At 41.1% G+C, this 25,822-nt stretch overlaps 1 protein-coding gene across 1 annotated transcript in view; it reads right to left on the minus strand.

Moving 5' to 3' along the window:
* Positions 1-25,822, minus strand: part of TDRD10 (tudor domain containing 10) — an 80,361-nt gene that overhangs the window by 18,860 nt on the left and 35,679 nt on the right. The window contains 2 exon segments of the mRNA XM_024116145.2: positions 13,773-13,929; positions 14,567-14,637. Coding sequence (XP_023971913.1) covers positions 13,773-13,929; positions 14,567-14,637 — 228 coding nt within the window.

Consider the following 25,822-nt stretch of genomic DNA (forward strand, 5'->3'; position numbering starts at 1 on the left):
TCCTTAAAAAACTAAAAATAGAATTACCATATGACCCAGCAATCCCACTACTGGACATATACCCAGAGAAAACCATAATTCAAAAAGACACATGCAGGGCTTCCCTGGTGGCGCAGTGTTTGCGAGTCCGCCTGCCGATGCAGAGGACACGGGTTCGTGCCCCGGTCCGGGAAGATCCCACATGCCGCGGAGCAGATAGGCCCGTGAGCCATGGCCGCTGAGCCTGTGCGTCTGAAGCCTGTGCTCCACAATGGGAGAGGCCACAACAGTGAGAGGCCCGCGTACCACAAAAAAAAAAGACACATGCACCCCAATGTTCATTGCAGCCCTACTTACCATAGCCAGGTCATGGAAGCAACCTAAATGCCCATCGACAGACAAATGGATAAAGAAGATGTGGTACATATATACAATGGAATATTACTCAGCCATAAAAAGGAACAAAATTGGGTGACTTACAGAGGTGTGGATGGATCTACAGACTGTCATACATAGTGAAGTAAGTCAGAAAGAGAAAAACAAATATCGTATATTAACACATACATGTGGAACCTAGAAAAATGGTACAGATGAACCAGTCTGCAGGGCAGAAACAGAGGCACAGATGTAGAGAACAAACGTATGGACACCAAGGGGGGAAAGTGGCAGGGGTGGTGGTGGTGGTGGTGGGATGAATTGGGAGATTGGGATTGACATATATACACTAATATATATAAAATAGATAACTAATAAGAACATGCTGTATAAAAAATAAAATAAAATTCAAAAAACGCACTACAGATAAATCAAAATTTAATTCTAAAAAACATATTCAAGTAAACTATAGGAAAACAGAGAAAGCAAAAAAAACTAAAAAATAAAATAGCAGACTTGAGCTGTATCATATCAATAATTATATCAAATGTAAATGGTCTAAACATACCAATTTAAAGACACGGATTGGCAGTGTAGATTTAAAAATGTGACCCAACTATATGCTGTCCACAAAAAGCTCGCTTCAAATATAATGATATAGTTGGGTTTAAAGTACAAAGATAAGAGTCATGCAAACATAATCAAAGGACATGGTTATATTACTATCAGATAAAATAAACCTCAGAGTAAAGAAAAATCACTAAGAGAAAAATCATAGAAAGGGATATTATATAATTATAGAAGCATCATTCCACCAAGAATACATAGTAATCCTAAATGTATATGCACCAAACAATAGAGCTGCAAAATATAAAATGCAAAAACAAATAGAATTGAAAGGAGAACTACACAAATCCACAATTATAATTGGAGACTTCAACACCCCTTTTAACAACTGACAGAACAACTAGTCAGAAAATCAGCAAGGATATAGAATTTAACAATACCATCGACCAACAGGATCCAGTCAACGTGTATAGGACACCCCACCCAATAACAGCAGAATACACATCTTTACAAGTGCCCATACAACATATACCAAGACAGACTATATCCTGGGCCATGAAATAAGTCTCAATAAATGTAAAAGGATTCAAATCATATGAAGTATGCTCACTAACCACAAAAGAATTAAATTAGAAATCAATAACTGAAAATATGTGGAAATATCCAAATATTTGGAAACCAAATAACACACTTCAAAAAAACTCCACACAATGAAGAAATCAAAAGGAAAATTAGAAAATATTTTGAACTCAATAAAAACATAACAAAAATGAAACTGAAAAATATCAAAATTTGTGGAATGCAAGTACACTTAAAGAGAAATTTATAGCACTAAAAGCCTATATTAGGAAATAAAAAAGTTACAAATGAATAATCTCAGCTTTGATCCTAAGGGGTGAATAAAAAGAAGAAAAGCTGAAAGCCAAAGAAAACAGAACAAAGAAAGCAACTAAGAGCAGAAATCAATGAAATTGAAAAAAAAATAGAGAAAATCAATAAAACAAAGAGCTGGTTCTTTGAAAGGATCAACAAAATTAATAAACATCCAGCAAGAATGAAAAGAAAAAGGGAAGACACGAATTGCCAGTATCAGGAACAAAATGGGCTATCACTACAGACCTCACAAATATCAAAAAGATAACAAGGGAATACCAAGAACAACTCTACACATAAATACAAACATAAATTTCAAACAAGAAGTTCGACAACTCAGACAAAATGTACCACTTCCTCAAAAACTATAAACTATCAAAACTCACCCAATCTGAAATAGATGATTTGAAGAGCCCCATTACTGTTAAAGAAATTGAACTCTTAATTTAAAAAAATCTCGGGAATTTCCTGGTGGTCAGTGGTTAGGTCTCGGAGCTGTCATGGTCGGGGGCCCAGGTTCGATCCCTGGTTGGGGACCTGAGATCTCACAAGCTATGCAGCACAGAAAAGAAAGAAAAGAAAGAAAAGAAAGGAAAGAAAGGAAAGGAAAGGAAAGGAAAGGAAGGAAGGAAGGAGGGAAAGAGAGAAAGAGAGGGAGACAGAAAAAGAGAGAGAGAGAGAGGAAGAGAGCAAGAAAGAAAAGAAAGGAAAGAAAGCAAGAAGGCAAGCAAGCAAGAAAGAAAATCTCCAAGCCCAGATGGTTTCACTGGAGAATTCTACCAAACATACAAGAAAAATTGACACAGTTCTATATAGTCTTTTCCAAAAGGAGGGAACACTTCCCAATTCATTTTATAGGGATAGTATTACCATGATACTAAAACCAAAGATAGTACCACAAAAAACAAAAAACATACAGATCAATATCTTTCATGAAAATAGATGCAAAAATCCTTAACAAAGTATTAGCAAATAGAATTCAGCAATATATAAAAATAATTATACACCATAACCAAGTGGGGTTTATTCCAAGGATGCAAGGTTGGTTCAATATTTGAAAAATCAATCAAGGTAATCCATGTTAACAGGCTAAAGAAAAAAAATCACATGATCATATCATTCAATACAGAAAAAAGCATTTGACAAAATTCCATATCTGTTATAAGTTGAATTATTCTGAAATAGATGATTTGAAGAGCCCCATTACTGTTAAAGAAATTGAACTCTTAATTTAAAAAAATCTCGGGAATTTCCTGGTGGTCAGTGGTTAGGTCTCGGAGCTGTCATGGTCGGGGGCCCAGGTTCGATCCCTGGTTGGGGACCTGAGATCTCACAAGCTATGCAGCACAGAGGAAGAGAGCAAGAAAGAAAAGAAAGGAAAGAAAGCAAGAAGGCAAGCAAGCAAGAAAGAAAATCTCCAAGCCCAGATGGTTTCACTGGAGAATTCTACCAAACATACAAGAAAAATTGACACAGTTCTATATAGTCTTTTCCAAAAGGAGGGAACACTTCCCAATTCATTTTATAGGGATAGTATTACCATGATACTAAAACCAAAGATAGTACCACAAAAAACAAAAAACATACAGATCAATATCTTTCATGAAAATAGATGCAAAAATCCTTAACAAAGTATTAGCAAATAGAATTCAGCAATATATAAAAATAATTATACACCATAACCAAGTGGGGTTTATTCCAAGGATGCAAGGTTGGTTCAATATTTGAAAAATCAATCAAGGTAATCCATGTTAACAGGCTAAAGAAAAAAAATCACATGATCATATCATTCAATACAGAAAAAAGCATTTGACAAAATTCCATATCTGTTATAAGTTGAATTATTTCCCCCTTCAAAAAATGTATGTTGAACTCCTAACCCCCAGTACCTCAGAATGCGAAGAAAAAAAATCACATGATCATATCATTCAATACAGAAAAAAGCATTTGACAAAATTCCATATCTGTTATAAGTTGAATTATTTCCCCCCTTCAAAAAATGTATGTTGAACTCCTAACCCCCAGTACCTCAGAATGCGACCTTATTTGGAAATAGGGTCTTTATAGAGGTAAGCAAGGTAAAACAGTCACTAGGGTGGGTCCTAATCCAATATGAGTGTGTCCTTATAAAAAGAGGAAATTTGGACACAGAACCGGACACAGAGGGAAGACAATATGAAGACACACAAGGAGAATGTTATGTGAAGACTGAAGATTGGAGTGACACATCTATAAGCCAAAGAACACCAAAGATTGTTGGCAAACCACTGGAAGCTAGGAAGAGCAAGGAATAATTCCCCCACTGGTTTCAGAGGGAACTTTGCCTTGCTGACGCCTTAATTTTGGACTTCTAGCCTCCAGAACTGTGAGATGATCAATTTCTGTTGTTCTAAGCAGCCCAGTTTGTGGTACTTTGTGATAGCAATCCTAAGAAACTAATACAATGATTCATGATCAAAAAAAAAAAAACCTCTCAGAAAAACAGGAATAGAGGAGAACTTCATCAACTTAATAAAGAACATCCATCCAAAAACCTATGATAATATCATACTTTATTGTGAAAGACTGAATGCTTTCTACACTAAAAGAATAATGCAAGGATGTCCACACTCACTACTCTAATTCAACATAGTGCTGGAAACGTAGCCAGTACTAAGAAAAAGAAACAGAAGACGTATAGATCAGAAAGGAAAAAATAAAACTGGCCCTATTTACAAATGACATTATTGTCTACACAGAAAATCCCAAGAAATCTAAAGAAAAGAAAAAAACCAAATTCCTATCACTAGTAAGTTCAGCAAAGTAACAGGATACAAGATAAATATACAAAAATCAATTGTATTTCTATATACTACCAATGAACAAGGAGACACAGAAACCAAAACTACAGTGCGACTTATAATCACTCAAATAAAATGAAATACTTAAGTGTATATCTAATAAAATATATTACGACCTGTATGCTGCAAACTACACAATGTTGATTAAAGAAATCAAAGAAGGTCTAAATCAATGGAAATTTATACTGTGTTCATGGACTGGAACACCCAACATATAATAAAGATATCAATTCTCCTTAAACTGACATATAGGTCTAATGCAATTGCTAGCAAAATTCCAGTCAAAATTTTGGTAGGTATAGATAAAACTATTCTAAAATCTATATACAAAGGCAAAAGAAATAGAACAGCTAAAACAATATTGAAAAACAATAAAGTTGGAGGAATCAGTCTACCCAATTTCAATACTTTTTATAGCTACAGTAACTGAGATCGTAGGGGCATAGACATGTAATCAGTGAAACAAAACTGAGGACCCAGAAATGAACCCACACAAATATGTCCAACTGATTTTTGATAAAACTGCAAAAGCAACTTAATGGAGGAAATGGTGCTGGAGAAACTGAACATCTATAGGAAAATAATAAAACTCAACCTAAGTTTCAAAGCTTATATAAAAATTAACTCAAAATGGAACATGGGCTTTAAAATGTAAAGCTATATAACTTTTTAAAAAATAGGATAAATTCTTTGAGACCTAGGACTGGCCAAAAAGTTCTTAGACCTGACAACAAAAGCATCATTCATAAAAGGAAAAATTGATAAACTGGAATTCACTGAAATTTAAAACTTCTGCTCTGAAAAAAACCCTGTTAAGAAAATGAAAAAAACAAGCTACAGAGTAGGAGAAAACATTTGCAAACCATGTATCCAACAAAGGACTGGTATCTAGAATACATAAAGAACTCTCAAAACTCAATGGCAAAAAAAAATCAAACAATCCAATTAGAAAATGGGCAAAAGAAAGAAAGATATTTCACCAAAGAGGATATACAAATAGTAAATAAGCACATGAAAAGGTGTTCAACATTAGGGAAATGCAAATTAAAACCATTAGGGAAATACAAATTAAAACCATAATAAGATATCACTATATACCTATCAGAGTGGTTAAAATTAAAAAGTGACAATACCAGGGGACTTCTCTGGTGATCCAGTGGTTAAGATCCCACGCCTCCAATGCAGGGGGCACAGTTCAATCTCTGGTCAGGGAACTAAGATCCCACATGCCGAGGGGTGTGGCCAAAAAAAGTGAAAACACCAAATCCTGGAGGGGATGCAGAGAACCCCTCATACATTCTTAGCAGGAATGTAAAATGGTACAGCCACTTTGAAAACAGTTTGGCTGTTTCTTAAAAAAGTAAACATGCAATGACCATACCACTCAGCAATTTTATTTTTGGGCATTTATCCCAGAGAAATACACAAACTCCATACATGAATATTTATAGCAACTTTATCTGTAACAGTCAAAAACCAGAAACAATGTAGATATCCTTCAATGGGTAAATGGTTAAGCAAACTGTAGTACATCCATACCATGGAATACTACTCAGTATTAAAAAGGAATAAACTATTAGTATATGCAACAACACCCGGATGAATCTCCAAAAATTATGTTGATTGAAAAAAGCCAAACCCCAAAGTTTATATACTATATTATTCCATTCATATAACATTCTTGAAATTAAAGAAATAGAGAACAGATTAATTGCTCCAGGGGCTAAGGTGGGGATGGGGATGGGAGGGAAATGGGTGTGGCTATAAAAAGGCAACAGGAAGGATCCTTGTGGTGGTGATGGAAACGCTCTGTATCTTAACTGTATCTACGTTAATACCCTGGTTGTGAAATTGCTTTGTAAGATGTTACCACTGGGGGAACTGGACAAAGGGTACGGGGGATCTCTGTATTGTTTTTTACAAGTAACTGCATGTGAATCAACAATTATCTCAAAAAGAAAAGTTTAATTGAAAGAAAAAAAAAGTTCTTATCGTGCCAGCAGCATAAAAGCAGGCAGAGGGCCACTGGCCAAAGTTTGCTGACCCCTCTCCTGGTTAGTTATATTATTGCAAATATCTTCTCCCAGTTTTTGGCTTGAATTTATCTTCCTTTATATTATCTTTCAAAGAAGATAAATTCATAATTTTAATTCATCCACTATCTTTTTTTTTTCCAGTTAACTCTTTATGCCTTAACAAGTCTTATTCTACTGAGGCCCTAAAGAGATTCTTGTACATTTTTGCCTAAAAGTTTTAAAGTTTTGTCTTTCACATTAAGTCTCCAGTCCTTCTAGAGTTTTGTTTTGTTTTGTTTTTAATTTTATTTATTTATTTTATTTTTGGCTGCGTTGGGTCTTTGTTGCGGCGCGCGGGCTTTTCTCTAGTTGCGGTGAGCGGGGGCTACTCTTCGTTGCAGTGCGCGGCTTTCTCATTGCGGTGGCTTCTCTTGTTGCAGAGCACCGGCTTTAAGCGCATGGGCTTCAGTAGTTGTGGCTTGCGGGCTCTAGAGAGCAGGCTCAGAAGTTGTGGCGCACGGGCTTATTTGCTCCGCGGCATGTGGGATCTTCCCAGACCAGGGCCCGAACCCGTGTTCCCTGCATTGGCAGGCGGATTCTTAACCACTGCGCCACCATGGAAGCCCTAGAGTTTATTTTTGTGCATGAGGTAAGGCAGGGATATAATTTCGTATTTTTCTACATTAATAAGCAATTGTCCGGATTCTATAACTAAAGTGTCCATCCTTTCACCAGAGATGTACAACTCTACCAGAATAGTCAGTAGTTTCTGCATTTGCATAAGCCTCCTTTGGGGGCTCTCTATTGTATTTTATTGGTCAAACTGTCCAACCCTAGGCCAATAGTACAACATCTTCTTGTAGGGCAAGGCCTCCCATCTTTATTTTCAGGACAAAATGTCTTAACTATTCATAGGCTTTTGGACTTCCATATAAATTTTAGAATCAGCCTGTGGGAATTTTTATTGAAATTATACAGAATCAAAAGATTAATTTTGGGAGAATGACTCTTAAATAACTCATTGTCTTCCTATCCATGAACATGAAACTTTTCCTATTTTAGAATTCCTTAAAGACTTTCAATAAAGCTAAATTATTTCCCCCAGATAGGCCATGAGCACCTTTCACTGGATTTATTCCTAGGTACCTTACTTTTTAAAACTGCTCTTATAAATGGTATATTTTAAAAGTTATTTTGTTGTTTATTCATGAAAATACAAATAAAATTGATTTTTATATACCTGATATATATCCAGCTACCTTGTTAAAATGTTATTTCTAATAATTTACATATTATTTAAGTTTTTCTATGTAAAGAAACATCATCTGTAAATAATGAGTTTTATTTACCCTGTTCCAATATTTATGCCTTTAACTTATTTTCCTTTCCTCACTAGATAAAACTAGCCTTCCAGTATATCCTTGTCTTGTTCCCATTTTTAAAGAGAATGCTTATGTTTTTCTATTAAAATATTATTTTCTGTAGAGTTTTGGGAGAGAGCCTTTATCAGGTTAAGAATAACCTTCTATTTCTAGCTGCTAAGAAACTTTATTTTTTAAATCATAAATTACTAGTGAATTTTATCAAATGCTTTTGCTGTGTCTATTTAAGACGATCATATGGTTTTCACTCTTTAATCTGTTAATGTAGTGAAAGATTTATTGTTTTTCTTTCTTTTTTTTTTGGCTGCGCCATATGGTTTGCAGGATCTCTGTTCCCTGACCAGGGACTGAACCAGGCTTTGGCAGTGAAAGCCCAGAATCCTAACTACTAGGCCACCAGGGAACTCCTGATTTATCATTTTTCTAATATTAAGCTACTTCTGCATTTCTAGAAAAAAATCCAACTGCCATGATGTATAATACTATCTTCATTAGCCAATATTGACTTCATTTTGCCAATATTTTGTTTAGAAACACTGCATGTGTATTCATGTGAGTGAAACCAGCCTGCAATTTTTCTCTCTTATGCTCTCCTGTCTGATTTGATATCAGGGTTATATTGGCCTCATAGAATGAACTAGCAAGTATCTCACTTATTCTTTAGAAGAATTTATATAATATTGGAATTTTCTGTTCCTTGAAAATTCAGTAAAATTTGCCTATAAAACCATCTGGGCTTGGTGTTTTCTTTATAAGAAGATTCTAAACTTTGATTCAACTGCTTTACAGATATAGGACTAACAGTTTCTTTTATTAGTTTTGAAAATGATATACTTTAAGAAATGTGTCCATTTCTTCTAAGTTTTCAAGTTTATTACCATATTAGCTTATATTTTAATATCTGCTACATCTATAGTTATGATCTTTTTATTACTAATGTTTACCTATGCCCTTTTCTCCTTTTTTCTTGATTAATCATTCCAAAGGTTTTTCTGTTTCATTAATCTCTTTAAAAAATGAAATTTTGACTTTACCGATCCCTTCTATTGTAGCTTTGTTTTTTGTTTGTTTGTTTGCAGTACGCGGGCCTCTCACTGTTGTGGCCTCTCCTGTTGCAGAGCACAGGCTCCGGACGCGCAGGCTCAGCGGCCATGGCTCACAGGCCCAGCCGCTCTGCGGCATGTGGGATCTTCCCGGACCGGGGCACGAACCCGTGTCCCCTGCATCAGCAGGTGGACTCTCAACCACTGCGCCACCAGGGAAGCCCCCTGTAGCTTTGTTTTTTATGCTTCTTGTTTTCCCCCCAGCTTTACTGAGATGTAACTGACATATAATTGTAGCTTTGTTTACAAAATTTAAAATTTTAAAAAACTTTGTTTTAAAAATTTTGTCTGTTCCTTATTTGGGTTTATTTTTACTTTTTATATACTTCTTCAATCAACTCTAAGCTCATTTATTTATTTATTTATTTTGTGTGTGTGTGTGGTATGCGGGCCTCTCACTGTTGTGGCCCCTCCCGTTGCAGAGCACAGGCTCCGGACGCGCAGGCCCAGCGTCCATGGCTCACGGGCCCAGCCGCTCCGCAGCACGCGGGATCCTCCCGGACCGGGGCATGAACCCGCGTCCCCTGCATCGGCAGGCGGACGCGCAACCACTGCGCCACCAGGGAAACCCTAAGCTCATTTATTTTCATCCTGTCTTCTTTGCTCATTTAAGCATTCAATATTATACACTTCCCTATAAGTACTGCTTTCGCTGTATCCCACAACTTTTTTTTTAATATAAATTTATTTATTTTATTTTTGGCTGTGTTGGGTCTTTGTTGCTGAGCGCCGGCTTTCTCTAGTTGCGGCGAGCGGGGGCTACCCTCGTTGCAGTGCACGGGCTTCTCATTGCGGGGGCTTCTCCTGTCGCAGAGCACGGGCTCTACACATACAGGCTTCAGTAGTTGCAGCATGTGGGCTCGGTAGTTGCGGCTCGCGGGCTCTAGACTGCAGGCTCAGTAGTTGTGGCGCACGGGCTTAGCTGCTCTGAGACATGTAGGATCTTCCTGGACCAGGGCTCGAACCCGTGTCCCCTGCACTGACAGGCGGATTCTTAACTACTGTGCCACCAGTAGTTAAGTAGGGAAGCCCTATCCCACAACTTTTGATGAGAAAAATTTTCCTTATCGTTCAGTTCTAAGTACATTTTTTTTTTTGGCTGTGCAATGCAGCATGCAGGATATTAGTTCCCCAACCAGGGACTGAACCCATGTCCCCTGCAATGCAAGTGTGGAGTCTTAACCACTGGACGGCCAGGGAAGTCCCCTAAGTACTTTTAAATTTCTCTTATGATTTCTTCTTTGACCCATGTGTTGTTTACTTAGGAATATGTTTGTAGATTTCCAAATGTATGGAGATTACTGTTCATCTTTTGGTTACTTATTTCTAATGTAAAAGCACTGGGAATGTTCCTGAGAAATGATAGCCATCCCAAAAGGAAGAAGGTGAGCCTCTTAACACTCTTTTCTAGTACCTGGTTCCGGCATGACAGTATTCGCCCGTCCCAAATAACCCTAAAACTGGACGAACTATATGAATTAACCGTTTCTGGCACAGGCTAATGATAGTGGATAGCAGAGAGCAGTTTGCCTGAGAAAAGGAAAGCACAGGCGGTAAGCCCACATTTACTCTGGGCATTTTCCCAAACCACAGCAAAGGCAAGCAGAGCTTGGGCAGTCAGTGGCAATCTTCCTGGGCAGAAGAAACCCAGATAAGAGTTTTGGTGCCAGGAATTTGTGAGACAGGGTACCAGAGAGAAAGGAGTCAGAGAAAAGCCCCAGAGATCTAGAGGCTGACCCCAGGTGGCTGAATCCTAGGCTGCCCGTGTGCAGGGCAAGTTCTGGGAGGCCTTCGAGAGAAGAGCTGCTGTAGAAGGTAGAGGACAGGGAGCTAAGAGAGGAATACAGGAATCAAAGATCTCACAGTGCTGGGGAGACAATAGAGTTCCGACCCAGCCAGAGTGCAGAGACCTTGGTAAGCACTCTGAGACCCTCACCCTAGAAGGTCAAGCCTTAGGAAAAGGATTTTGCCCAAGAACTACGACTCAAACTGAAGTATACTAATTCGAACAAAGAAAACCAACTTTAATAAGATCAGAAGGCCAGCTAGTGATTTCAATTTTGCTAGGAAAAACAAATCAACACTATTTAGAGAACATAATGTAAAGTCTCTACAATACAACATCCATAATATCCAACATACAATCAAAAATTACCGTATTTGTAAGAATTCTTGACCCTTAAGCAAGGAGGTAAATGTCAATAGAAGCAGAGTCACTTATGACCCAGCTGTTGGAATTGGCAGAAAATGATTTTATAACTACAGTAAGTATGTTAAAGAACATGGAAGAAAAGATAAACAAAATGGATGAAAAGATGGAAGAGTTCAGCTGAGAAATGGGGGAAAAAGAACCAAATGGCAATTGAAAACTACACTATCTAAAATGAAAAATGCATTAGCTGGGCTTAATAGCAGATTGGACATAACAGCAGAAACGATTAAAGATTTCCAAGACAGGTCAGTTGGAAAGAGTGGGAAAGCTGTGGCCATACCTATACTGAGAGCAGTTGGCAAGGTGGTGTGAATATCTTCAGCGGCTCACAGGGCAGCTTCAGAAGAGGCTGAGGGCTGGGTTCAACTGAGAGAGGGGTTTTGCAAGATATGACCTAGTAAGCTAAGGGAATTCAGGTCGTTTGAACTAAGGTAGTTATAACTATGGAATCTAAGCTAAGAAGGGAAGTGAGGGAGCAAAAAGTGTTGAATGGTGAGGCAGTGGATTTTGGGTCCCAGTGTGTCTAATCATTAGACTGGGTGCTTTAGAGCCTTGCTACTCAAAATGTGGTCCCAGGACCAGTAGCACCAGCACCACCTGGCACTTGTGAAAATTCTCAGGCCCTGCCCCAGATGCAGTCAATCAGTATCTCTGCAGGTGAGGCTCAGCAAGCTGTTTACCAAGCTCATCAGTGATTCTGATGCTGTTAAAGTTTGAGAACTGCTCCTCCAAAGTAAGAGAGCTGCAAAGAAGGGGAGAGGGGCAGAGTGGGATGCTCGAAATGGATATTTTGGAGATGTTCAGTTATGAGCAATGACAAGGTCTGAGATATAACTCAGGGAATGGGAAACTGTGACTGAGTGGAAGAAAAGATCATTAAAGATAAATGGTCTAGAAATAAGGGGCCAGACTCTTAGATCATCCACAGGGACACAACGTGAGTGTCAGTAAGAGAGAAAGACAGTGAGTCAGAAGCTGAAGTTATCAGGGGGCATGACAGCGAGAATGGCGGATGACTGCAACCAAGAAGGTCAGTATGTAGTATAATCTGACAGCCTGCCCTTCCAAGAGCTAGAGTTTAAGGAGAATGGAAAAAAAATAGTTTGGACTAGCTGGGGGAGCCACCTCGGACAATCTTACTGTGGTGATTCCTCTCCACCTCTCAACTCCCATCTCCAACTTCTGCAGCAATGGCTGACCTTGTTAACTGCCTGCCAACAGGCATTCTCCCTTCCCTTGCTGACAGATCCCCAAGTTTAGCAACAATGTACCTATTTTATTTTATTTTATTTTATTTATTTGTGTGTGTGTGTGTGTGTGTGTGGTACGCGGGCCTCTCACTGCCGTGGCCTCTCCCGCCGCGGAGCACAGGCTCCGGATGCGCAGGCCCAGCGGCCATGGCTCACGGGCCCAGCCGCTCCGCGGCACGTGGGATCCTCCTGGACCGGGGCACGAACCCGCGCCCCCTGCGTCGGCAGGCGGGCCCTCAACCGCTGCGCCACCAGGGAAGCCCAACGTACCTATTTTAAAAGCTATATTTTCCAGCCTCCTTTGCATGGAAGGTCACCAGCTGTAGTTCTCTCCAACACAACAGAAGCAGAATTGTGGTCAGGCTTCTGAGAATGCGGCTTTTATGAGGATACAGCCTCTCGACCCTCTGCCTCTCCCCTTTTTCCTGCCTGGAACTCTGATAACGTCATGGAGTGCCCATACCAACCCTGGACTCCTTACCTCCTGAATTATTCTACAGGAAAGAAAAACAGATGGCTAACTTGTTTAAGTCGCTGTTGGCTGTATATATGAGGAAATCAGAACAAGTCAATCGCTAACAATTCAGGCTCTGAAGTGGGATGCTTTGCTCCTGGTTCACCTTTACCTACTGAGAACGGGTCCACCTCACCGGAGGGAAGCTCCCAGGGCTTAGTTATGGGCCTTCTCCTCTCTGTCCACAAAGGCAGCCCCCAACAGGCACTAACGCACCATTAACTCTCCCCTTCCAATACCTCACATTTGTCTTCCTGCCAGGAAGGACCAGATTTTATTCACTTTCGTCTTACCCTCACACCAGCAGCCAGAACAAGGCTGTGCAAACAATAGATACTCAATTAATGTCTGCTAGTTAAACAAGTAAAAGCCTCAACTTCAATAACCCACGTTGAAAAAGCCCTGACTGAATTGCATAATAACCCTTTTTTTGTCCTTGCTAAGAATACAGCCTTCCTTTCATTTCAAAATTCCAAGTTTTCTATACTAACCTTGCTTCCAACTGTTAAAGGTCATAAAAGTTCCCAAATTTCAACCCAGCCCCTGCTTTGTCCACAGTACGACTGGGATGGAAGGAGGAGGAAAGGACAGAAAGCAAAGTCGGCCAAGCTCTGAAGAGCGAGCACAGAGCAAACCAGAGCGCAGAGAGGCTAGACACCTACCAGCAGTTCCTGGGTCCACTCAGTCACATCAAGGGTCCTCTTGGGAGACCTTTTGTTGGAATTCACGTACAGTTTTCGTTTGTGGAAGAGCTTCCCATTCAGCTCCTGGATCGCAAGTGCCACTTTCTGCATGGAGCCCACATCTACACATGCGAAGCTGCAAAGGAAGGAGAGGGCAGCTCAGAGACACAGGAGGGCACCAAGCCCGAGGCTAGGAAGAGTTTCCTCTCCCCTCCGTGGGGACAGGAGAGGGGCTGGGCCGACCCTAACACTCGAGGAGGCCACAATGACATCCAGACTTGGGCTGGGATGGGCAGTGGAAGAGCCTGTCCTGGGTGTCCTGGGGATCAGGAGACACATGCTGACCCTATCACCACATAGCATAGGGCACGGCTCTGGGCTTCCTTCACACCGCTCCCCACAAAATTTCAAAGCCCTTTTACTGCCTGGAAAATAAGAAAGGGAAAATATGAGTAGGTCCAGATTTCAGGGGCAACCAAGGCTGAGGGAGGTACAGTAACTTGCCTCGAGTCAGAAAACAGAGCAAGGACATGACCAAAGGCAAAGCCAGGTCTCCGGACTTCTAAACCAAGGTTGTATGGATAAGGCAGCATCAGCTGCCAAGTCAGAGGGTTGAATGTGGAAAGGGGGTTTCCCAAATGTCACTCTGCCAAGTCGCAGTGGGTGTGGCTTTGGGAGTTGTTGAGCTAGTCTGTAACATCAGTGCATCAGCAAAATGGACAAAGAGGAAAGGAGTTGCTTCCCAAAGAAAACAAAGGAAGAACAGTCATTACCATTTGCAGCCATTCTGGATTTTGTGGACATGGAGAGGGTTGAAGTCCTTTAGAAGGCACCGAACTTCCTCCTACAATGGCAGGGTTTAAGAGAAAGAGACCCAGAGACAATACTTACAATCAGTTCTCAATGTTTCAGATCCCCAACCAGCTAATTTGTAATCAATTGAACACATACTTAATGAGAACCTATGATGTGCTGAGCGTGCCAGGCTTTGTGCTCGGTGATGCAAATACAGAGACAAGAAAGATATAAGCCCTGCCTTCAATTGAAGCTCAACAGACGTGTGGGGTACAGACAAGTCAATCAAGTAAGCAGACCATTTCACCAGAGGGTGCAAAATGCCATAATGAGGAAGTACACATGCCTCCGGGAGCACACAGTACGGGTATCTAACCCAAATTTGGAGATGGTGGGCTCCCAGGAGGAAGTGACTTTTAATTTATTAGGAATCTAGGCTATCTCCCTTTCATCGCTACCTAGGTGGGGAGGCTTGCTTTAACCAAACCAACCATGCAAGGCCAACTGCCCCTGCTGACTCACTCCTGTATTCGTGGCAATTTCCCTTCATTTCTTTCCTCACACATCCGACAGACATTCAGCAAACACGGGTTACACACAGCGTTATGCTGAGTGTTACAGGAGATACTGATTTGAATTTGACATAAGCCTTGCACTCAAGGAGCTTATAGTTTGTAAATGCATGATCTCTAACAGATGGGGCGGAGTGGAGTCTGAGGGTAAAAGTAAAGCCCGGAGTGGGCAGTGTACTGAGGGAGGACACACCGTCGCTGGTCAGCCTCTGCTGAGGGAGCTCTCATATCCACCACGCCCTTCTCTGCAAGGCTCCCCTCCCCACTTTCCTCACTGCAGCCTGGCCTCCACTTGCCGGGTATATGGCCACCTCCCCTCCCTGGACATTTCTCCATCCCACTCTCAACTCTCCCTCCTGCCTGCCCTCAGGCTGCCTCCCTTCCCCGTGGACCCTGGTCCCACTCCTTCCCCTGGGCTGTCCTCCCTTTTCTGAGATAGCATCTACCCAACCCTGATGCCCTTTTGAGCGACACCCTATTTTTTCGCTTTTCTGCCAAAGGCGTAGAAAGAGCTACCTTCCCTGGGTGTCCGCTTAATGCCTCCGTTTCCTCCCCGCCCACTCCCTCCCGGCTGCCTGCAGTTTGGCCATGTTCCTGCTCTACTGAAAACGCTTTCTTTTTTTTTTTTTTAACATCTTTATTGGAGTATAATTGCTTTACAATGGTGTGTTAGTTTCTGCTTTACAACAAAGTGAATCAGTTATACATATACATATGTTCCCATATCTCTTCCCTCTTGCGTCTCCCTCCCTCCCACCCTCCCTATCCCACCCCTCTAGGTGGTCACAGAGCCCCGAGCTAATCTCCCTGTGCCATGCGGCTGCTTCCCACTAGCTATCCACCCTACGTTTGGTAGTGTATATATGTCCGTGCCACTCTCTCACTTCGTCCCAGCTTACCCTTCCCCCTCCCTGTATCCTCAAGTCCATGCTCTAGTAGGTCTGCAGGTCACAGATGCGCTCCCGCTTGCCCACCACTGCCCACCGCAAAGGCTTCCCCTCAGGCCTCCCTGTCAACACCTACCTGCGCTTCTCCACTTCCTCCTTCCTCAGCTCCCCCACCAGCACGTTACCACTATAAATCCCATACCTGTCATGAAAACCAATGTTTCCCTAGAAAATTCTACTTTGGAAAAATATATTTATACCATCTTCTGTTAAAAGCAGCTTTTACCAATCTAGAGTCACATTGTTGGCTTCGGAAAAGAGAAATGCATAATGTATAGCTCATTTTTCTCAGTCTTCAAATTTATATTACATTTAAATTCAAATTTTCTAATTTGGTTTTACTTTTAAATATTTAATGTTTATTACACATGAATCTATAAGATGCTGAGCAACAAGCAATTTGTGAAAACAAGCAATATGTGCTTAGCATTTTCAGTTTATAAAGCACTTTCACATACCTTATTCCATTTGATCTTTAAAACCACCCTGTGAAGTGTACACTATTACTGTCCTCATTCTCAGAAGCATAAAATAAGGATCAGAAAGGTTAAGTGACTGCCCTAAAATTACACAGCCAATTTAGAGTCAGGATTTGAAGCCAAGGCTTCTAACTTCAAATCCTACATTCATTTCGTGATATCATGCAAAACCATACCTTTCTTCTTGTCAAATTTTATCATAATTAAGAGTGAATTCCCTGGCAGTCCAGTGGTTAGGACTCCGCGCTTTCACTGCCGAGGGCGCAAGTTCAATCCCTGGTCGGGAAACTAAGATCCCACAAGCCGTGGGGCACAGCCAAAAATACATAGATATATAAATAATAAAATAAAAGAGAAAACTCCCATATTTTTGTACCTTCAATAGCAGATGTCAGGAAACCACAACCCTGGGCCAAATCCAACCTACCACCCTTTTTGTAAGTAAAGTTTTACTGGAATGCAGCCATGCACATTCATTTACTTATTGTCTATGGCTGCTTTCATGCTATTATTTACATTTTTGGCTAGAATGCTTTATAGATGGTGTGACACTCTTCAATAATATTATATCACTTTAGGAGGCTTGTATCTGGTTGTCTTACTTTTAGTGATGCTAAATTAATCAACAAATTGAGATAGTAACAGCCTGATTAAAATTGCCCATCAATATTTTACCTAATTGGGCTTCCCTCGTGGTACAGTGGTTGAGAATCCGCTTGCCAATGCAGGGGACACAGGTCCTATCCTTGGTCTGGGAAGATCCCACATGCCACGGAGCAGCTAAGCCCATGCGCCACAACTGCTGAGGCTGCGCTCTGGAGCCCTCAAGCCACGACTACTGAAGCCCGTGCGCCTGGAGCCCTGCTCCGCAACAGGAGAAGCCACCGCAATGAGAAGCCCACTCACCGTAACGAAGAGCGGCCCCCGCTCGCCACAACTAGAGAAAGGCCCCGCACAGCAACGAAGACACAACACAGCCAAATATAAATAAATAAATTTATTTAAAAAATATATTTTACCTAATGCATTTACCATGCTCTGATAACTACTGTCTGAAACAGTTATTTTATTATGGTTTGCAGAATGATGATTTTTCTATCGTTTCTTCGGCATTTATGAGCTAAAGCTGCTCTGTAAAGAACTTTTTCTCATCCACTAGGGTCATTTGTTTGCCCTGAAATGGCACTGGTGTTGGAAAAGCAAGATAAACACTTATTCTTTCCCTTTAATTATCAAGTTTTATATTAATGAACTATTGTTTTGCTACCTTCAATGTGTCCAGCGAGCTTTGCTTTCTTTAGGTATTACTTCTTTAAGTATTACTACAAATTATTGCTTTTTATCACAGTAAGTTTTAATCAGAGGTAGTCATTAGTATTTTTGAAACACAAATTGTCCCATCTTTGGCCTGTAGGACCCCCTTGGAAGGAGCGAGCAGGGGCACCTGTTCCTTGTTTTCACTCCTTTGTGCTACAGCACGAACCCCCAATAAAGCCTTGCCTGAAAAAAAAATTATTAAGTCATGGACATTTACATGATTTCATCTACACCTCTCCCTAGCACTAGGCTGTTCTGAAACAAATCTCAAACACCTCATCACTACATCTGCAAACATTCCAGCACCTAGCTCCAAGAAACAAGTTATTTCACCTCTAATCACAACCTCTCCCATCCCTTCAACCAAATCCTAATAGCCTTTGAGAGCTTTCTAGCTTTCTGGCATAACAGCTCCAGACCTGGAATGAGGCATTTCCCTAAGAAGGCCTAGTTCCTTTCGGTGGGGAATGGTATTTAAAGTGAGAAATCTAGCAGGTAGGAGCTTAATGCCACTGGGTTGTTAGAGTACCAAGGTCTTTCAATGAACAGAGTTAGAAGATATGTATCTTTGAAAGGGAAAATAATCACTGTAATCATGGATTCTAACTCATATATGAGCTACAGATAGTTTTTATTTAATTCCTTTTATTTTTATATCTTTTCTCTTATGCTGAAAATCTTTATTCCTAACAACATTAAATACTTATTGTGCCCTATTTTAAATATGTAACAGGTTCAAATAACAATACCAGGATTACTACAGACAACAAAATTATTGAGTAAAGTTTAAGATTTCTTTGCAGTTCTTTTTATGCTTGTAGTATATCCTACTGAGGATATACAGTCAAAATACCATATTCTGAGGTCACCTGGAATAATTCTTTTCTCTGGCACATTTACATATTTCAAAGTCAAAACAATAATACAAGGTTTTGCATCGTGGGTAGGGACAGAGAAGAGGGTGCCCCAGGAGAAGATGTCTGCATGGGGAGAAAAGTCTGAGCCCTTCCTGATTGATTGTTTCCCTTTAGGGCCCTCAGGGAGAATCCTGAGATTGAAATCAGCCTCAGTTTAGAAACCCCTTTAGTAGAGGACAGAGCAGGGCTTTGCAGCCCTGGGAATTTGTTTGTTTGTTTGTTTGTTTTGCGGTACACGGGCCTCTCACTGTTGTGGCCTCTCCCGTTGCGGAGCACAGGCTCCGGACGCGCAGGCTCAGCGGCCATGGCTCACGGGCCCAGCCGCTCCACGGCATGTGGGATCTTCCCGGACCGGGGCACGAACCCGCGTCCCCTGCATCAGCAGGCAGACTCTCAACCACTGCGCCACCAGGGAAGCCCCTAAAGTCTTATTTTTATTAATGCCTTTAAAAAGAGGTGAGATTTTAATACTGATTTAATATATTCAATGAATAAAACTATCTTGAGTGCAAAAAATAAAAAATAAAAAAATACAAGGTAAGTTCAGAAATTGTGCCACCATCTCCCTTCTACCCTTTTTTCCTTCCCTCCCCGGAGGTCACCATCTTTATTCCCTTTTTATCCTTCCATTGTTAATTTTGGCAAATTTAAAGAGATATTCCATTCTCTTCCTCCCTTCTGATGCAAAAGATTGTTTGATTCTAGGTGTATTCTTATACCCACTGACAGACTGAATGTGAAGTGTGAAAAACGTATGAGGTATGAAATGAGAATATTTCCCAGGTTTTGGGCCATGTACTGAGATGGGGAAGACTGTGGGAGGAGCAGGCTGGACACATTAAGTCTGAAACGCCTATTAGTTGCCCAAGTAGAGATAAGGACTAGGCAATTGAATATACAAGTTCAGAGTTCATGGGCAAGGTACAAGCTGGGAATACAGATAACTGGTCATGATTTTCTACTACCACAATCATATCACCTGCACTAATGACACTTATTTCTGCCTTTCCAATTCTTATTATTTTTCCTTGCCTATTGCACTGACCAAGACCACCTGTACAATGTTGACAGTAATAACAATAGCTGGTGTCCATATCTTTTTCCCGGTCTCAAAGGGAAAGCTATCAAAGTTGTGTCCCTAAGTGTTATATTTGCCATACATTGTTAAGTCCTTAATCCATCTAGAATCCATTCCATGTATGTTATAAGGTAAAGGCTCAATTTCATTTTTCCTGTATGGATAATGAAATGTCTCAGAACCAGTTTACTGAATAGTCCCTTCTTTCCCAACTGATCTACAATACCACCTGGTTACACACACCAACTGTTCATATATGTGTAGGTCTATTTCTGGACTTTCTACTCTGTTCCATATGTTGACTATTAGCAATGCACCCACATCAAGGTCATCATTATTACAGTGGAAAATTTGCTCTCCTCTCTGTCCCCCTTATTCTTCTTCAGAAAGGTGCAGTTATTCATAGGACTGTTCTGATCCATGTAAATTTTAGAATCACCTTGTCAAGTTCTTTGGAAAACCTTTGGGTATTTTGATCACAATGGCATTAATCTATATATCAATTTAAGGATCATAAAACTGATTCTTCTTATCCATCTCTTTAGGTCTTCCTTAACGACCTTCAGTAAAGTCTCATAATTTTCTGTGTATATGTCTTGCACAACTTTTATTAAATTTTAGCTCTTCATATTTTTTGTTCCTCTTGTATAGAAATACAATTGACTTTTGTATATTTAGCTTATATTCAACCAACTTAACTCTCAATTATTCTAACATGTCCAAGAGTCTTTTAAGCTTCAACTTAGGTATTCATCTGCAAATAATGACAGCTTTGTTTTTTCCTTTCCAATTCTTACACCTCTTATTTTTTTTATTTTCTCACTTGCTCTAGCTAAGAAATCGCATAAAATGTTAAACAGAAGTGATAGAGGCACTCATGTCTTGTTCTTGATTTTAAATTACTTCTGTTTCCCAAGTGATCATGTTTTCTGTGTATTTTTTGTACATACTCTTCATCAGATTTTGGAGGTTTCCTTCCATTCACAGTCTAAATGTTTTTCTGTGAATTGGGTTTTTAACTTTATCAAAGGTTAAATTTTAGCTTGAAGGTTCCCAGACCTTGTAAGTAATATGAATTTAAACCCCAAGTCACATGAAATCAGGCCTAGTGTTACATGTTCTTGGGGAGACTGCTTAGCCCTACCAGCCCCAGATCCAGGCCAAGACAGATTAACTTCCTCAACACCACCCTGGGCAATGAGCAAAGTTTCTGTGGTTCACACTTTCACTAAGGGTCCAGCCCTTCAACAATCCTGCTTTTGCGGGGATGTCAGTTACCATTCCCCTCCTCACATAGGCCCAGAGTGTCATCTCCTGTCCTGACATGGCTGTTATAATCCAATCTACTCTTTGGGTTTTGAGGTAGGCACAGATCCTAGGTCAATGGCCAGACTCTCCTGGTTTTCAGTTATTGCTTATTTGGGGCCCTCTTAATTTTCCTTACTTTCTTAGGAGTCAGATATGTATTTAAAAGTGGTATTTCCTATATTTTAGCCTCTATTTCCAAGTATTTTCAGGTTATCCAACCTATCATAATTATGGAAACAGAGGCATCTGAAGATTTTAAATCCATTTGGCATCATGAAGGTTACTCATATACTCAGCAAGACCAGTTTGAGAAAACTGGTGAGGGCAGAAAGCAAACCAATGGGTTCAAGAGTAAGTGTGTGATCAATTTCAAAACTTACTACAAAGCTACAATAAGCAAGTGCAGTACTGGCATAAGGAAAGACATACAGATCAATGGAATAGAATGAGACTCCAGAAATAAACTGCTACATTTATGGTCAACTGATTTTCAACAAGGGTGCCAAAATAATTCATTGGGGAAAAATAATCTTTTTAGCAAATGATGCTAGGACAACTGGATATCTACATGCAAAAGAATGAAACTGACCCTTACCTCAAACCACACAGAAGAATGAATTCACAAAGGATCACAGGACTTCCCTGGTGGCACAGTGGTTAAGAATCCTCCTGCCAATGCAGGGGACATGGGTTCGAGGGCGCTGGTCCATGAAGCTCCCACATGCCATGGAGCAACTAAGCCCATGTGCTACAACCACTGAGCCTGCGCTCTAGAGCCCACGAGCCATAACTACTGAGCCCACATGACACAAATACTGACGCACCTAGAGCCTGTGCTCCGCAATGAAGAGCAGCCCCCGCTCGCCACAACTAGAGAAAGCCTGCACGTAGCAACGAAGACCCAATGCAGCCAAAAATAAATAAATTTTTTTAAAAAGGATCATAGACCTAAATATGAGAGCTAAAACTATAAAACTCTTAGAAGAATGCATAAGTATACACCCTTGTGATCTTGGATTAGGCAATGGATTCTTAGATATGGCACCTAAAGCACAAGCAACCAAAGAAAAAAACATTAAATTGGAATGCATCAAAATTAAACTTCTGTGTTTCAAAGGACACTATAGAGAAACTAAAAATACAACTGATGGGAGAAAATATTTCCAAATCATATATCTGATAAGAGACCTGTATCCAGAATGTATAAAGAACACTTTCAACTCAATAATAAAATGACAAACTGATTTTAAAATGGGCAAAGGATCTGAATAGATATTTCTCCAAAGAAGATATACAAATGGCCAAAAAGCACATGAAAAGATGCTCATTAATTATTAAGAAAACGCAAATCAAAGCCACAATGAGATACCACTTCACATCCACTAGATGGCTATAATCAAAAAGACGGGGACTTCCCTGGTGGCGCGGTGGTTAAGAATCCGCCTGCCAGTGCAGGGGGACACGGGTCCAATCCCCGGTCTGGGAAGATCCCACATGCCACGGAGCAACTAAGCCCACGCACCACAACTACTGAGCCTGCGTGCCACAACTACTGAAGCCTGTGTGCCACAACTACTGAAGCCCGTGCAACTAGAACCCATGCTCTGCAACAAGAGAAGCCACGGCAGCAAGAAGCCCGCGCACCGCAATGAAGAGTAGCCCCACTCGCCGAAACTAGAGAAAGCCCGTGCGCAGCAACGAAGACCCAATGCAGCCAAAATTAAATAAATATAATAAATTTATTTAAAAAATAAAAAAAGACAGACAATAACAGATTTGGGCAACGAAGTGGAGAAACTGGAATCCCCATACATTGCTGGTATGAATATGAAATGTTACAGCTCTTTTGGAAAACAGTTTGGCACAGAGTTATCATGTGACCCAATAATTTCACTCCTAGGTATATACCAAAGACAACTGGAACATATGTTTACACATAACGTGTACACCAACGTGTAGAGCATTATTCATAAACACCAAAAAGTGGCAACAACCCAAATGTCCAGTGATGAATGGATAAACAAATTGTAGTATATCCATATAAATATTTTAGCCATAAAAAGGAATGAAGTCCTGAGACATGCTATAAAACATGTGAACCCTGAAAACATTATACTAAGTGAAAGAACACACAAAATGCCACACGTTGTATGACTTCATTTACATGAAATAGCCAGGATAGGCAAATCCATAGAGACAGAAAGTAAATTAGTGGTTGCCAGGGTCTGGAGGAAGAGAGGAGGAGGGACTGCTAATGGGTATGATTTACTTGGGGGTGATGAAAATATTCTGGAATTAGTGGTGATGGCTGTACAACCTTGTGAATATACTAAACACCACTGAATTTTATGCTTTAAAATAATGAATTTTATGGTATGTGATTTATATCTCAATAAAAAAAGAAATGTTAATAAAGTAAAAAATCCTGGCTACTGTTATTGCTATGAATAATAAATCATCTTTCATCTCTGATCCAAGACTTTCATCTTCTACCAACAGCCATGAAACTGCTACAGGCTAATCTGTTAGTTTGCAAGCAGGGTAAAGTCGCAGACACTTACTTCATGGTTCTTGATGAGGCATTAATGTTTTTCTGTTTTTTTTTTTAATTAATTGATTGATTGATTTTTGGCTGCATTGGATCTTCGTTGCTGAGCGGGCTTTCTCTAGCTGCGGCGAGTGGGGGCTTCTCATTGCAGTGGCTTGTCTTGTTGCGGAGCACAGGCTCTAGGTGCGCGAGCTTCAGTAGTTGTGGCTTGCGGGCTCTAGGGCGCAGGCTCAGTAGTTGTGGTGCACTGGCTTAGTTGCTCCGCGGCATGTGGGATCTTCCCGGACCAGCGCTTGAACCCGTGTCCCCTGCATTGGCAGGCAGATTCTTAACCACTGCACCACCAGGGAAGTCCGGCATTAATGTTAAAATAAGAAACTTCTTTTTAAAAACCTACTTCTTTAGCTCAAGTCTTTCCTCTCCTATGAGACTGGTCTGCGTTTAGTTGGGAGAAAGCACCGTGGGGAAGGCTGCTGCTTTCCTGTGAAGGGGGCAAGGATCAAAGGCCCCCTATACCACGGTGTGGGTCAGCATAGCCAAGCAAGCCCCAGGTGCTGGTCTGCGAAACAGGGTCTACTGGAGAGAGGTGGCAGAGCCTCTCAGTGCCTCGCCTCCCCAAGACCACTGCAGAACTGCCTGCAGGGCTCCTGCCCTCATCTCACTGTCAAATAACGGGTTGTAGCAGCCTGCCAATAAAGGGAAGGGGAATCAGTCCCAGTACTCTCTTCTCTCAGATGCCAAGAATCCCCCAACCCACCCCTTTGACTCTTGGTTTAATTCACTGGGTCAAAATGAATTACTTCATTCTCTGGGCTCCAATACCATGTTCTTCTCTCTTTGTCAGATAAAAACATAATAGGTTCATCTCTTTTTATGGTGAGTTATTTACACGTCTTATGGATTATGTGGTTTGGTACTTGGGGGCAACTGGACATGGACTCAACTCTTGGCTGACCACTCACTAGGTCTGTGTACTTGGGTAGGGGGAACCTCTTAGAGCCTTGGCTGCCTCATCTCCAAGATGGAAATACCAGCCACCACCCAGAGTTATTATAAGAATTTAATAAAACCACACTAATGAAGCATTTAGCCTATTTCCCAGAGCATCTCTGATAATTAAAATATAGTAACTGGTGTAAAAGGAATAAGGCACAATTTGGGCAGAGAAGATTGAGTTTAGCTAATTGGCAAGGCGGCACGAGACCAGGACATTTTTGAAAAATGTCTGACATGCAGCAGGGGCTCCACAAAAGTTAGTTTCTCTCATCCTTCATCTAAGACTGAGCTTGAGCGCAAGGACCAGGTTATCTTTTAGCGTGCTGAGTAAGCCTCAGGCACATTATTCTGCGGTACTAACAAATTTTTAAATGTTCTAAAATAATTAAAAAGCCAGGGGATGGGGGCTTCCCTGGTGGCGCAGTGGTTGAGCGTCCGCCTGCCGATGCAGGGGACACGGGTTCGTGCCCCGGTCTGGGAAGATCCCACATGACGCGGAGCGGCTGGGCCCGTGAGCCATGGCCGCTGGGCCTGCGCGTCCGGAGCCTGCGTTCCGCGATGGGAGAGGCCACAACAGTGAGAGGCCCGCGTACCGAAAAAAAAAAAAAAAAAAAAAGCCAGGGGATGCTTCAAATCAGTAGATTACACTTCCGTTTTCTTTTCATCTGTACTTCAAATGCACTTATTACAAATTTTAAGTACTTATATTGTTCTATAATTATTTCAGGTTTGGTGGTCTGGCCTCCCCAAATAGACAGGAAGATTCCGGGGGTCAAATATGGTTGTTTATAGTCTACTCTCTAAGTACACAGCCAACCAACTGAACTGGTTCATTTCAAAATGAACTGAGGGCTTCCCTGGTGGCGCAGTGGTTGCGCGTCCGCCTGCCGATGCAGGGGAACCGGGTTCGCGCCCCGGTATGGGAGGATCCCACGTGCCGCGGAGCGGCTGGGCCCGTGAGCCATGGCCGCTGAGCCTGCGCGTCGGGAGCCTGTGCTCCGCAACGGGAGAGGCCACAACAGTGAGAGGCCCGCGTACCACAAAAAAAAAACAAAAAACAAAAAACAAAATG

This window comes from Physeter macrocephalus, chromosome 4, assembly GCF_002837175.3.
Source record: "Physeter macrocephalus isolate SW-GA chromosome 4, ASM283717v5, whole genome shotgun sequence".
Lineage (NCBI taxonomy): Eukaryota > Metazoa > Chordata > Mammalia > Artiodactyla > Physeteridae > Physeter > Physeter macrocephalus.